Source organism: Protopterus annectens, chromosome 9.part0 (genome assembly GCF_019279795.1).
Source record: "Protopterus annectens isolate FY-2018-M chromosome 9.part0, PAN1.0, whole genome shotgun sequence".
Lineage (NCBI taxonomy): Eukaryota > Metazoa > Chordata > Ceratodontiformes > Protopteridae > Protopterus > Protopterus annectens.
Window position 1 is genome coordinate 1,358,238,674 of NC_056743.1, and position 12,349 is coordinate 1,358,251,022.

Consider the following 12,349-nt stretch of genomic DNA (forward strand, 5'->3'; position numbering starts at 1 on the left):
CATCTATGGGACAGGACAGACCAAGGACAGTTCTGATTGGCCCAGACTGGCCACGCCAGCACTGGTACCCACTCCTGCGCAGCCTGTCACTGGTGCCACCCTGGCACCTACACCAGAACTCAACCCTGCACTCTCAGCAGGGGGACAGATCTTGCATCCACAACTGCAAACCCTAAATCTTGCAGCCTGGCTTATTCCTTGAAATCCTTCCCCAGTAACCAGCCTAAGCAAGCAGGTGCTGGACGTAATTCTTGAGGCCAGAATACCCCAGTACAAGGAAATCCTATGCTAAGTGGAAAAGGTACTGCTCCTGGATTCAGTCTAAAGGAGAGGACACAACTCTGCCCTCCCTGCCCTCTAATCCTGGATTACTTAGCAGATTTACTCCACAGAGGCCTATCCTCCTCCATTAAGATCCATACCTCTGCCATTTCAGCTCATTCCATCACTGAGCCGCCTCCCTTCTTTCACTGCTTATCAAACAGTTCCTGAGGGGGCAAAAGTTAAGGCCACCGAGAGCACCCACCCCTGCTTTGGACCTTAACTTTGTACTGGAAAAGCTCACGCTACCCCCCTTTTGAGCCTGCAGTGTCAGCAGTTTAAATTCTTCTCTTGGAAAACAGCCTTACTTCTGGCTATCACTTCAGCTAGAAGAGTATCTAAGCTACAAGCTCTTATGGCTGTGGAACCCTTCATTATTTTCCATGCTGACATCGTTTCCCTCAGGACTATCCCTTTTATGCCTAAAGTGGTGTCCAGTGTGGCTCTCAACCAATCAATCCATTTGCCAACTTTCTTCCCTGATCTTCAAAATAAAAGGGAAAGGATCCTGCGCTCCTTGGACGTGCACAGACAGCTCAGATCCTACCTGGATAGGACTAAGCCCTTCAGGAAATGTAACCATTTACTAGTCAGCTTTGCACCAGGGGGCGAGTAAGACCATTTTCAAAGCAAACAATTTCCAAATGGATAGCACACTGCATCCATTTCTGCTACAAGCATCCTGGGAAACCAACCCCTCAGGGGGTCAGAACACATTCCACTAGGGCAACTTCTACCTCTACAGCATTCCTCAGGGGAGACCCTACCAGGGACATCCTGAAAGCTGCTACCTGGAGTTCTGTGCACACATTCACTAAGCATTACCACCTGCCTATCTTTTCCAAAGCCAGGGCTAGTGTAGCCAGCCCCAACTCTTCTTGACTGCCTCCACCCTTCAGCTTTGGGAATCTACCAAGTGAGGACTGCAACAGTGAAACACGAACATAGTACAGTTGTGTACACTTACTAGTTTCATAGTTTAGTACTAGGCTATCTGCCCTGGGGCATTTATAAGCCTAGCCATAGTGATGTGGCTTTCGCCACCCCATGTAATGGTACAAAAGTGTACAGAGTAGATTTAGAATACTGTGCCTCTGTCTAGTAGTGACACAGTGAAGACCCCCTTACATAATAGAATTAGTTTACTGTGCCTCTGTCTAGTAGTGACACAGAGATGACCCCTGGGGTAAACCTACGATCTCCCATCCACTCATCAAGATTTCTCTTGGAGAGTCAGAGAGGGACTCTGCCTAACATGAACTGGGATTCTGTTCGAGTATGGGAAGCCTCTGAGTTATGAATCTGTCCCTCCAGCATGTCCTATTCATATTTGTGCTGAGGTTTAAATCTTTAGCTCTCGTGGTTCTGATGGATTTGGATTTTTTGAGGTGGAGCATGTCCATCAATTCCTGATTGGACATGGCCTTGTACGTCCGGCACAGATCACCTCTGAGCAGGCAGTATGCTACTGAATAAAGCTGGAGTTTCTTTAGTCTGGCAGCATATGACATATGTTGGAGACCCTTGATCCTCTTGGTGAGGTACTTTTGGGGTGTCTCTAGTTGTTGCAAGTGCCGGGTGAGGTACATACCAAATGGGGCATTGTACTCAATCATGGGCCTGATAAGGGAGGAGTATAGGGGTACAATGACTACCTTTGATCTGGATGTAAATCCCTTCATAAGGTGGGCAAGTTAGAAAGTCTTTCTAACCACTTTGGCAACGTGGGTGTCAAATGAGAGGTCACTATAGACTTGGGTCCCCAAGGTCTCTTACTTTTTCCATACTCAGTGGGTTACTGTCTATGTGATAATTTGTGGGTACTTTGTTTTTTCCAAAGGGGATGACTATACATTTTTTGGCATTTAGTTTAAGGCCATGACTCCGGCACCAGTTGTCTGTTTCAGTGAGGCCTTTTGTAGGATGTATGTGTCAGCTGGTGTATCGACTATGGCGCCTAGTTTGCAGTCGTCTGCGAAATTTGTCCGCCACAACCCTCCCATATTTGCTTTCACATCTGAGAAATAAATGCCGAACAAGAGGGGTCCCAGGACAGAGCCCTGTGGGACACCACTTGTGACTGGCTTTGAGTCTGACATGGCTCCAGCGTTTTTGATATTATGGGTTCTATCCTTTAGCCAGTTTGCCACCCATCTTGTGACATATGGATTTACATTTAAGCTGTTGAGCTTGTCTATGATGCCAGAGTGGGGTATTGTGTCGAAAGCTTTAGCCAAGTCCAGGTAGGCTGTATGGACTGCTTTGCCCTTGTCAGTGGCTCTAGTGACTGTTTCGAAGAAGTCAACCAGGTTCAAAAGGCAGGATCTGCCCTTTACAAAGCCGAACTGGGTGGGATCAAGTGTCTAAGTCCCCAGTGTCTGAGTTCCATAATGATTCTTTCCATAGCTTTGCAGACCAGGCTGGTTAAGCTTATGGGGCGGTAGTTACCAGGGTCTGTAGAGGTGCCGCCTTTGTGGAGTGGGACTACTGTTGCTGTACGCCAGTGTTCAGGTACATATCCTGTAGTAAGGCTAAGGTTAAATAGCATTTTATGTGCGGGTTTAGCGCCTCTTGGAGTTCACGTAGCACGCAACCCGGGATACCGTCAGGTCCCATTGATGCTGTGTTTTTAGCTTTCCTGAGGGCGGTTCTCACCTGGACATCTGAGATGATAGGGAGGTTACATTCAGCTGGGATAAGTATTTCTTCTTTTGGGGGTGAGGGAGGGGAGAAATTTGCACTGAACCTGTCTGCCATAATGTTGGCAATATCTGTGGGTTCTGTGTATTTTTTGTCATTGTGAACTAACTCTGAACATATCTGAGGGTTTCTGCCCAGGTTTCTAACATAGCTGAAGAAGGCCTTGTGGTTATCTTTAGTGTCCATAGCGATTTTTCTCTCATGGATGTTTTTGAGGGAACGTAGCTTTCTACTAGTGCTGATCAGAGATGCCTTCTCTTTATAGGATTTTGCTCTGTCGTGCAGTAGCTTCCTTCTTTTGTTATACAATTTGTTTATGGCTGGGGTCCACCAGCCTGCCCTTGGTGGGAGAGGGTTTTGGTTTTATTTGGGATTGCATGATCCATGCATTCTTGGAGATGTCCGCAGAAAGCATTTGTGAAGGATTCTGCATTGTGGGATGTGGTTTCCACTGGCCCAGTGGGCTTAAAGGATACCATCTCAGTTTTAAGAAGAGTAAAGTCGGCTTTTGAGAAGTTTTTCACTGTAGTCTTTTGTGTTGGGGGTGGAGGTGGGATATGTATATCCAGGGTGATTAGTTTGTGGTCAAATCTCACTAGTGAGGGGTATACTTCCGGTGTGGAGCACTTTGTCCCCATGTTTGTGATGATCAGGTCTAGTATATTATCTCCTTGTGGGAGAGGTGACTAGCTGTTCCATTGCATTTGAATTTATGAATTCCAGGAACCTTTGGGCTAGGGTGTTTGGGCTAGAATAATGCACCCAGTCTATGTTAGGGTAGTTGAAGTCTCCCAATATGATGGTGTTTGGTGAGACATTCATATCCTCCAATGTCTTCAGGAAGGCTGAATGGGGTTCCTGAGATTGGGAGGGTGGTCTGTAACATGCTACCAGTTGTATAGCAGTTTTGCCTACGGTTAGTTGCACCTGGATGGTCTCTGATGCTTCATGTGTTGCCACTAACCTGGAGGTGTGGGTGTCCTTTATGACTATGGACACTCCTCCTCCCTTTTTGGTTTGGCCCGAGTTTTGGGGCCGAAAAGCATGATACGAGGTATAGCCTGGTAGCGCTGGGGTGCAATCAGGAGCCTTGAACCAGGTTTCAGTTACTGCACAGACATCGATGTTCTCCATACCGAGGAGTGCTTAGAGAGCCTGCATCTGACTTCTGGCATTGAGCAGCATTACCCTTAATTTTTTTCCATTTTTGTTTTCTAAGGAGGCGGGTTTGTCTTTTGAGCCTTGCCTAAAAAAGGCACTATGGGGGAGGCAAGAGCCTTAGCCAATATCCGGAAGCCCAGTGGGGACAGATGCAAGCTGTCCCTTGCGAAGCAGCGTGGCTTGTCCAGCATGTCATCCCAAGCAGACAAGACATTGGATCCCCCTAGAATGACACCAGTAATTGATCCAATTATTAAAGCTGATCATCTTGTCTTTGTATTGTGGCATCATTCTTGGGAGGGCAAGATGCTGCTCAGGGTCATACCAGCCTGGGCTACATAATCAGAGAGCTCCTCTGTCTCTTTTCATGTAGTCCAGGGAGATGCGTCTCTGGTCATTCACGCCAGCATGGACAATGACGGAGTCATATTTGTACTTGCTTTGGAGTGACCTGAGTGCGTGTGTTATGTGGCGGATCCTAGCTCCCGCTAGGCAGCTCACCCGTTACCCTCTCCTTGTTTAGCCTGGTAAGCGGAACGTCAGTGTGTCTGACTATAGAGTCATCTATTACTAGTGTATCAGGCATGGTGTTTGGCCTTGAGGGCTGTGATTGTTTGACGCACTGATTTATTTAAGTATGTGTTGCATGTGTTATGTTTTGAGGTGGTGGATTTTTGGGTGTCTGCTTTGGTAGCCTCTGTTGTTTTGGTAAGTTTTTTGTTAGAGCCTCCGAGTATGTCTTTGTGTTATGTGTTTGGTTTGCATTTGTGGTAGGTCTGTGTGGGACTAGGTTTGCTGTGTGTGTGGTTACCTTCTCCTCCTGTCTGATCTTGCCAGTCCTGAGTTGAGAGAGTTCAGCCTCCAGTTTGGCTATATAGTTGCATCTCTCACATGTATTTGTGTTTGTTGGGAGGAGGAGAGGGTTGTCTGTGTACACGAGACAATTGTAGCATTGTCTCAAGATTCCCAGATTAACCAGCTGAAACGAAGAGGATGCTAGTAATCTACCACTCGACATGCTAGAATATTATAAGGGAGTGCTGTGCCTTTAAGGGAAGTGGGTACTCACAGGGAAGGTAGGTGGATGTAGTGCTTACTTTAGTTAGCGAGTGCTTACTTAAAAGAGAGGTTTTGAAAACAAAGTGCTAGGCTTATAATAAAGCGATTAGACTGATTATTATAAGAGTAGAGCTTTCTTAAGGGAAAATTTGAAGAGCAGACTTCGTGGAGCCAGAAAAAGTTTAACCTTGTTTACTATAAATGTAGATGTTAGTGTATTCACTGCAGTCCTGGTTTTCGTCCCTCCAGCTCGCTCTCGCTCTCCTTGCTCGCTCTCGCTCTTGCCTCTCCTTGCCCTCTCGCTCTCCTTCCGCTTTCTCTCGCCTTGCTGCCTCGCTCGCCTTGCTCTCTCTCGCTCTCACTCGCCTTGCACGCTCTCTTGCCTCTCCTCGTGCTCTCGCTCTCTCGCTCTCCGGGCTCTCTCGCTGTCTTGCGCGCTCTCTCGTTCGCCTCGCTGTCTTGCGCGCTCTCGCTCGCCTCGCTGTCTTGCGCGCTCTCGCTCGCCTCGCTGTCTTGCGCGCTCGCCTCGCTGTCTTGCGCGCTCGCCTCGCTGTCTTGCGCGCTCGCCTCGCTGTCTTGCTCGCTGTCTTGCGCGCTCTCTCGCCTCGCTGTCTTGCGCGCTCTCTCGCTGTCTTGCGCGCTCTCTCGCCTCGCTGTCTTGCGCGCTCGCCTCGCTGTCTTGCGCGCTCTCTCGCCTCGCTGTCTTGCGCGCTCGCCTCGCTGTCTTGCGCGCTCGCCTCGCTGTCTTGCGCGCTCTCTCGCCTCGCTGTCTTGCGCTCTTCGCTGTCTTGCGCCGCTGTCTTGCGCGCTCTCTCGCTGTCTTGCGCTTCTCGCCTCGCTGTCTTCGCGCTTCTCGCCTCGCTGTCTTGCGCTCGCCTGTCTTGCTTCGCTGTCTTGCGCTCGCCTCGCTGTCTTGCCAGCACTTTTCGCCTTGCTGTCTTGCCTCGCTGTCTTTCCTCGCTCTCGCCTCGCTGTCTTGCCCGCGCACTCGCCTCGCTGTCTTGCCCGCGCACTCGCCTCGCTGTCTTGCCCGCGCACTCGCCTCGCTGTCTTGCCCGCGCACTCGCCTCGCTGTCTTGCCCGCGCACTCGCCTCGCTGTCTTCTATTTTAATACTCACCCCTCAGGGATATTGGTATTTTCTTTTTACTGGTAGTGCCCCCCCCCCCCCCAACCACCATAACTTGGCTTCCTGTTTGGGGGACTCCTGACATTTGGAGAAAGAAAAACTGATGTAATGGCGTCTGCTGCCTGTTTTTATACCTCTGACGTCAGTCCTGGAGCGACCGCATCTGACGCAGAAATGCTAAGTCTCTGGTATTCGGGCTGACTGAGGGCTACCTGCAGGCAGATAACCCAAGTGTGATGACTGCAACAGTGAATACACTCTAACATCTACATTTTATGGTAAGTGTACACAACTGTACTTTCTGCTTTCTCTAACCTAACATTTTTTTTAATCTACTATCTTTGGAATTTTATTCCCTAGTGAAAGTGTTGGTTGACATAAATATGCATTTCTGCATTCCATTAATTTAGTTACTCTTACAATTTAGGCTATCTGGTTGCTGTGTACTGGTGCTAGAGAGGCTGCTTTCAGAAATATCAAGACCATTGCTGAGTGTTTAGCAGATGAGCTAATCAATGCAGCTAAGGTATGTGAGCATTTTTCACTAGGGGCATTTTTTTTAACTATGTATTTGCAGTTAACATTGTGTCTTGCATCACCATTGCCTAACCAAGTTGAGTAATTTTCAATGTATTTTACACACTGTTGCATTGCATTTGCCGGCAAGATGTTTAGTTTAGCCAACATGCATGTCATATGTTGCTTAACCTCCATGTCTCCCCTACCTACCTTTGCCCGTATGGATTCTTTGTCCACTACCCATTCTGTTGTCTTCACCATGTAGTATTCCCCACTTTAAGGAAGTCTGTCTTGTCTCTCTCAATTTCCTGGCCTTTTCATAGGACCCCTTTAGCTATGCCTGGCATTTTTGTGTGTGCATATAGTCTCTTCTGATCCTGGAGTATGATCCCAGTAGTGAGGGTATGTTGGCATCCTCCTTTCCAAACGGTGACCTCAGCTTTGCTAGCACCTTAACTTTTATGACTGGCCATTTTCGAAGGGAAGCTCCAGAGATCTTGGATACATGAGGGCTTTGAGGTAGATGTGTAAGAACCCCACCCCCAGCAACAAGACTGAGGCATTAGCCTCTAAAAAGCCAGACCTATTTAGGGGTGCAACTCATACGAATCCTTTGATAGACCTATGTTCTCCTGTTAATGGCGCCCAAAGGGGCCATACTCCCTCTTGGAAGAAACTACCTGTTTAAGAGTAGACTCGAGATAAGAGAACAGACCCTTGGCCACAGTATTATGGAGACCTAAATTGTCAGGCCCATATCCTTATCTTTAGCAAGTGGCGGGACAGCTTATCCAGACTTTCCATTCAGTAGCATGAAGTGTGCTTATGCTTCTGCAGATGCAGTTTTCAGAATTTATGCCATTGGTACAGTATTGAAGAGGCATCCTTTTCTGCACATGTCCTTTAGATGTGGAGATATCCAAATTTCTCTGTCTCTGGGCTATGAATTTTTTTTCCCACAAACCTCTTCTGTTTTAAGAGCTTTAACAAAGGGAAGGCTATGAGTACAGTTTTAGTACAGTTAACTGTATGCTCCACCTTCCACTGCAGGAATTGCCTAATAGTCGTCTTGTAGAAAACCAGGAACATGTAAACTGCCAAAGTGGTGTCAGGGTTGCCTATGACAAAAAAAAAAGGCAATATGAAGGGAATCAAGAGGGACTGTAAATCTCCACTCCCCCAGAGGACCAGCTGTGACTACCTAACCCTGGTCTCCAACCCCCCCCCCCCAATCCTAATTTCTCACTCCCCTGTGTGAGAAACTGGAAAATTGGTGCAAAGTTTCCATCAGGCAAATTTGGTATTGGACACAGTTGTGAGGCTGTCTAGAATTCGGGTCAAAACCTCTGGGGATACCAAACATACATGCAGAACAAGCGGACCTTGTCATGCCCATCCTGTATGTCTTGTCCTTTTTGGATGACTGAAATATTCTAGTGCTTGTAGCTCATCCTGCCAGATCTGGTTTATAAGGTTCATACTAAGCTAACTGCCCTGAAGAGCCGTTTTAAGCATAGCCAGTTTGGCCATATGCTGTGGATGATGAGGTATAGAAGTGGCCATATGGGTGTGAGATCCTAAAGACTTGCTGCCAGTCCAAATGTAGAAGCATCACCATCGTTGGTCTGAATAATGCATTATTGTACTGCTACCACTAACCAGGCTTGTTCAGAAGTGCCCTGTTGACGGAGTTGTCTTTTGCTAAAGGTTTGCTAAGAGAAGTGTGGCTGTGGAAGGCAAATTCCCTACTAAGACCTCCACTCTAAGGGTTGAACATGATTACCATAGATCCCCAGAACTCTCAAAACCAGGTTAGCTTCCGTGAATACATGATATTCATCGTGTTACCCTGCTGCAGTCATCACACTTGGGTTATCCTGCTGTCAGGCGGTCCCGCAGTCGGCCAGAATTCCAAAGTCTTGGTCTGGCGTCGGTTGCTGTCGCTTCTTCCCTGACGTCAGAGTGCCAGGGGTATATCAGAGGCATCCAACGCCATTTTCTTCTGTCTTTCTTGCCGCACGGTGCCCGAAGCAGTTCGCAAGTGCCGGTCGGCCGACACCTGAGATTTTCGAATAGAGTTACAGTCCGAAGTCTTCAAAGCTAAGTACCCCGTTGGGGAACCTTTTCTTGCCTCAGTCTTATGTCAGATAACATTTGCATTTCTTGTAGGAAGCAAATACCTCATAAGGATTTTCATTCTTTTTGTATACCTTGCCTAGGCCCAGACCACGACGTCACTGGTTGTCGGTTTTGTGCTAGGTTCAGTAAGCGAACTATAAAGCGTTGCTTTGATTTCGCATGACACTACTTCGGTAGAAAATTTAATTACACTATGCCGTCGGAGCAACCGACTACCGGCGTGCATAAAAAACACAAGGATAGGGACAGGCAGCCTAGATCCAAGTCAGACTCAGAGGCCTCGGCTGGCCCGGTCGCCGGTTCTTCGTTTTCAGTGAGGCGCCTACGCAGCCCCTGGCTACCGCTGAATTGGATCCCCAGGCCACATCGGATCCCCCAGCAGAGATTTCTAGGCCGACGCAGCCTTTTTCCTTAGGCCCAACCGACGACATCGCAGTAGGGGAAGCCGGTGTTGCAGAAACACCTTCGTTTTCTGAAGGTGTCTTCAGACCGACTACCCTCACCATAAAATCTTATGCTAAGCTTAAGACTCCTCTAAAACCAAAAAAGCCTACACTTCAGTCTCCAGGTCAAGGCCCTATGCCTAAGAAACAGATGCTTAAAATGGCTGAAGATTTGATTTCTTTGATCAGGGGTTCCCAAACCCCCCCCCCCCCTCCACAAAAGGCCTAGACAAGAGGAGGATTATGCCTCCTCTGATCAGGTGTCTGTTTCCTCAGGCTCCTCTGAAGAACAGGATTACTCCTTTCCCCCTTATGAAGATTCTGATGCTCCCTCAACAGTCTGAACTCAAGGAAATGCAAGATCTGTTGCATGCAGCTGTGGTTTTGATGCATTGGAAGCTTCCTCCAGAGCAGCTGTTACTGGGTCTGTTATACATAGGCATGCTTGGTTAAAGGAACAATCTCTGCCTGATCATGTTAAAGCAAAGTTACTGGATGCGCCCGTACAGCAGGATGTTTTATTTGGGGTTAAAGCAGGGGAGGTTTTAAAGAAAATGGAGGATAAGGCAAAATCTATGCAGACTGTCAAAAGATTTCTTACAGGTACAGCCCCCACGCTTCAGCAGAAATTGGCCAGCCAAAAATTGGTCCTTCCAGCTTCTGACAGGCCACAGAGGGGTAAATACAGGCACCCAAGGGGCAGAGGACAAGCACAAATCCCTTACAAACCTCGCCAATGGGGCACTACAATACAGAAAGGAGAAGACGGGTCCCAAACCACTAGAAGGCAAACACAATGACTAGAACATCAAACTGCCAAGCAAAACCCTCTTGGCAGCTCCCTTGGGAGGGAAATTAACACTTTTTGCAGACAACTGTCACAAAGGACAAATGGGTCCTAGACATTATCTCACACTGATGCAGATTCCATTTCCACACCTTGCCAAGGATAAAAGGAATGCCAAACCTGCCACAAAATCAGTGGGCAGAGGCACAAAAACAAATTACAGCTCTCATGGACATGAAAGCCATCCAACTGGTACCTACACAGGAGCAAGGCCAAGGATTTTACTCGAGGCTCTTTCTAGTCCCCAGAAAGGACAATGCTTGGAGACCCATTCTGGACCTTTCAATTTTAAACACTTTCTTGCAAGTACCCAAATTCAAGATGCTAACACTACAACAGCTTCTTCCCATGTTGGGCAAGAAAGCTTGGCTAGTAATGTTGGACCTCAAGGAAGCATACCTGCATGTCCCTATCAGACAAAATTGCAGAAGATGCCTCTGTTGCATTGCAGGTTCAACCCATTACCAATTCTCTGCACTGCCCTTTGGCTTGTCTACTGCGCCCAGGGTCTTCACAAAATGCCTGGCACCAGTAATTGCATACTGCAGACAGAGGAGAATTCAAATATACCCATATCTGGACGACTGTCTCATACTTGCAGAAAGCAAGGACATTCTCTTACATCGCCTGGCTTTTGTAAGACATCTTCTAAGTTGCCTAGGGTACACTGTAAACGAACAGAAATCAAAACTAGTGCCCTCACAAACTGACATTCCTGGGTGCCAGCTTGAATACAACGGCCCAGATGGCTTATCTGACGCCAGACAAACCACTACAATTAACTCAATACTTCAGAACAATGGCAACAAAGACCCAACTCCCTGCAAGAAAAATTCTGCAGGCCTTGGGCTTCATGGCATTTTGCATACTACTAGTACTATTTGCAAAACTGCATATGAGGAAATTACAATGGTACCTAAAAAGCGTATGGACTCAACACAGTCACAGCTTGGAAACTATGATAACTCTAATTCCCTGCCTTCAACGGGAGTTTCTATGGTGGTCACAGGCTTGTCACCTCAACAAGGGTCAGCCTTTCACCCTACCCTCAGCCAGGCAAACTATGACAGCAGATGCATCGAACTATGCCTGGGGGGGGGGGGGGGGGGCAGCACATGGCAGGACAGTGCGTTCAAGGCTTATGGACAGCAGATCAAAGGAATCTGCACATCAATCAGAAAGAAATGCTAGCTGTACAAAATGCTCTGACAGCTTTCAAGGACTTCTTGCATCCAGGACAGCTTATCATAAGGACAGACAACACCACAGTAATGTGGTACATAAACAAGGGGGCACACACTCCTACCCTCTATGCAGGCAAGCAATGATCTTGTGGAACACAGCATTGGCTTACCAAGTTCAATTACAAGCTCAATTCCTGCCAGGAAAAAAGAACACATTGGCAGACGACCTAAGCAGAAACATCATGGATCCCTACGAATGGAAACTGGATCCACAAGTATTCGCAATGATAACTCAAAAGTGGGGGCTCCCAGACATGGACCTGTTTGCCAGCCCTCAAAACTGTCAGCTAACAAAGATTTGCACAAGGACTTTTCACCAACAAGCTTGGAAAGTGGACGCACTCTCATTCAGTTGGAAAATGCTAACAGTATATGCCTTTCCTCCACTACCCCTTCTCACAAAGGTGCTACTGAAAGTCAGGATGGAGAGACCCTGAATGATACGCATTGCTCCAGACTGGCCACGCCAGCGCTGGTATCCACTATTAAGGAATATGGCCCATGGCCCACCATGGATTCTACCACAAATTACCCACCTGTTCACACTGCGAGACAGTCAGATTCTACACAGCCAGCTCAACCTTAAACTTGGCTGCATGGCAAATCACCTAGGCAGCCAGCCAGCTCCTCTCTCACAAGCTGTTATGGAAGTTATTCTGGAGGCCAGGAGGCCCAGCACCAGGAAAGCCTACTCAGACAAATGGAAAAGGTTTTGCGCCTGGAACCAAGCTAAAGGCCAAAATACCCTTCAACCTGACATACCTCAGATTCTGCAATATCTAACTGAG

At 47.7% G+C, this 12,349-nt stretch overlaps 1 protein-coding gene across 2 annotated transcripts in view; it reads left to right on the forward strand.

Annotated features, from left to right (window-relative positions):
* RPS5 (ribosomal protein S5) overlaps positions 1 to 12,349 on the forward strand; it is a 367,355-nt gene that overhangs the window by 254,728 nt on the left and 100,278 nt on the right. For both annotated transcript variants that reach the window (XM_044084344.1, XM_044084345.1), the window contains one exon: positions 6,797 to 6,895. In XM_044084344.1, coding sequence (XP_043940279.1) covers positions 6,797 to 6,895 — 99 coding nt within the window. The remainder of the gene's footprint in view (positions 1 to 6,796; positions 6,896 to 12,349) is intronic.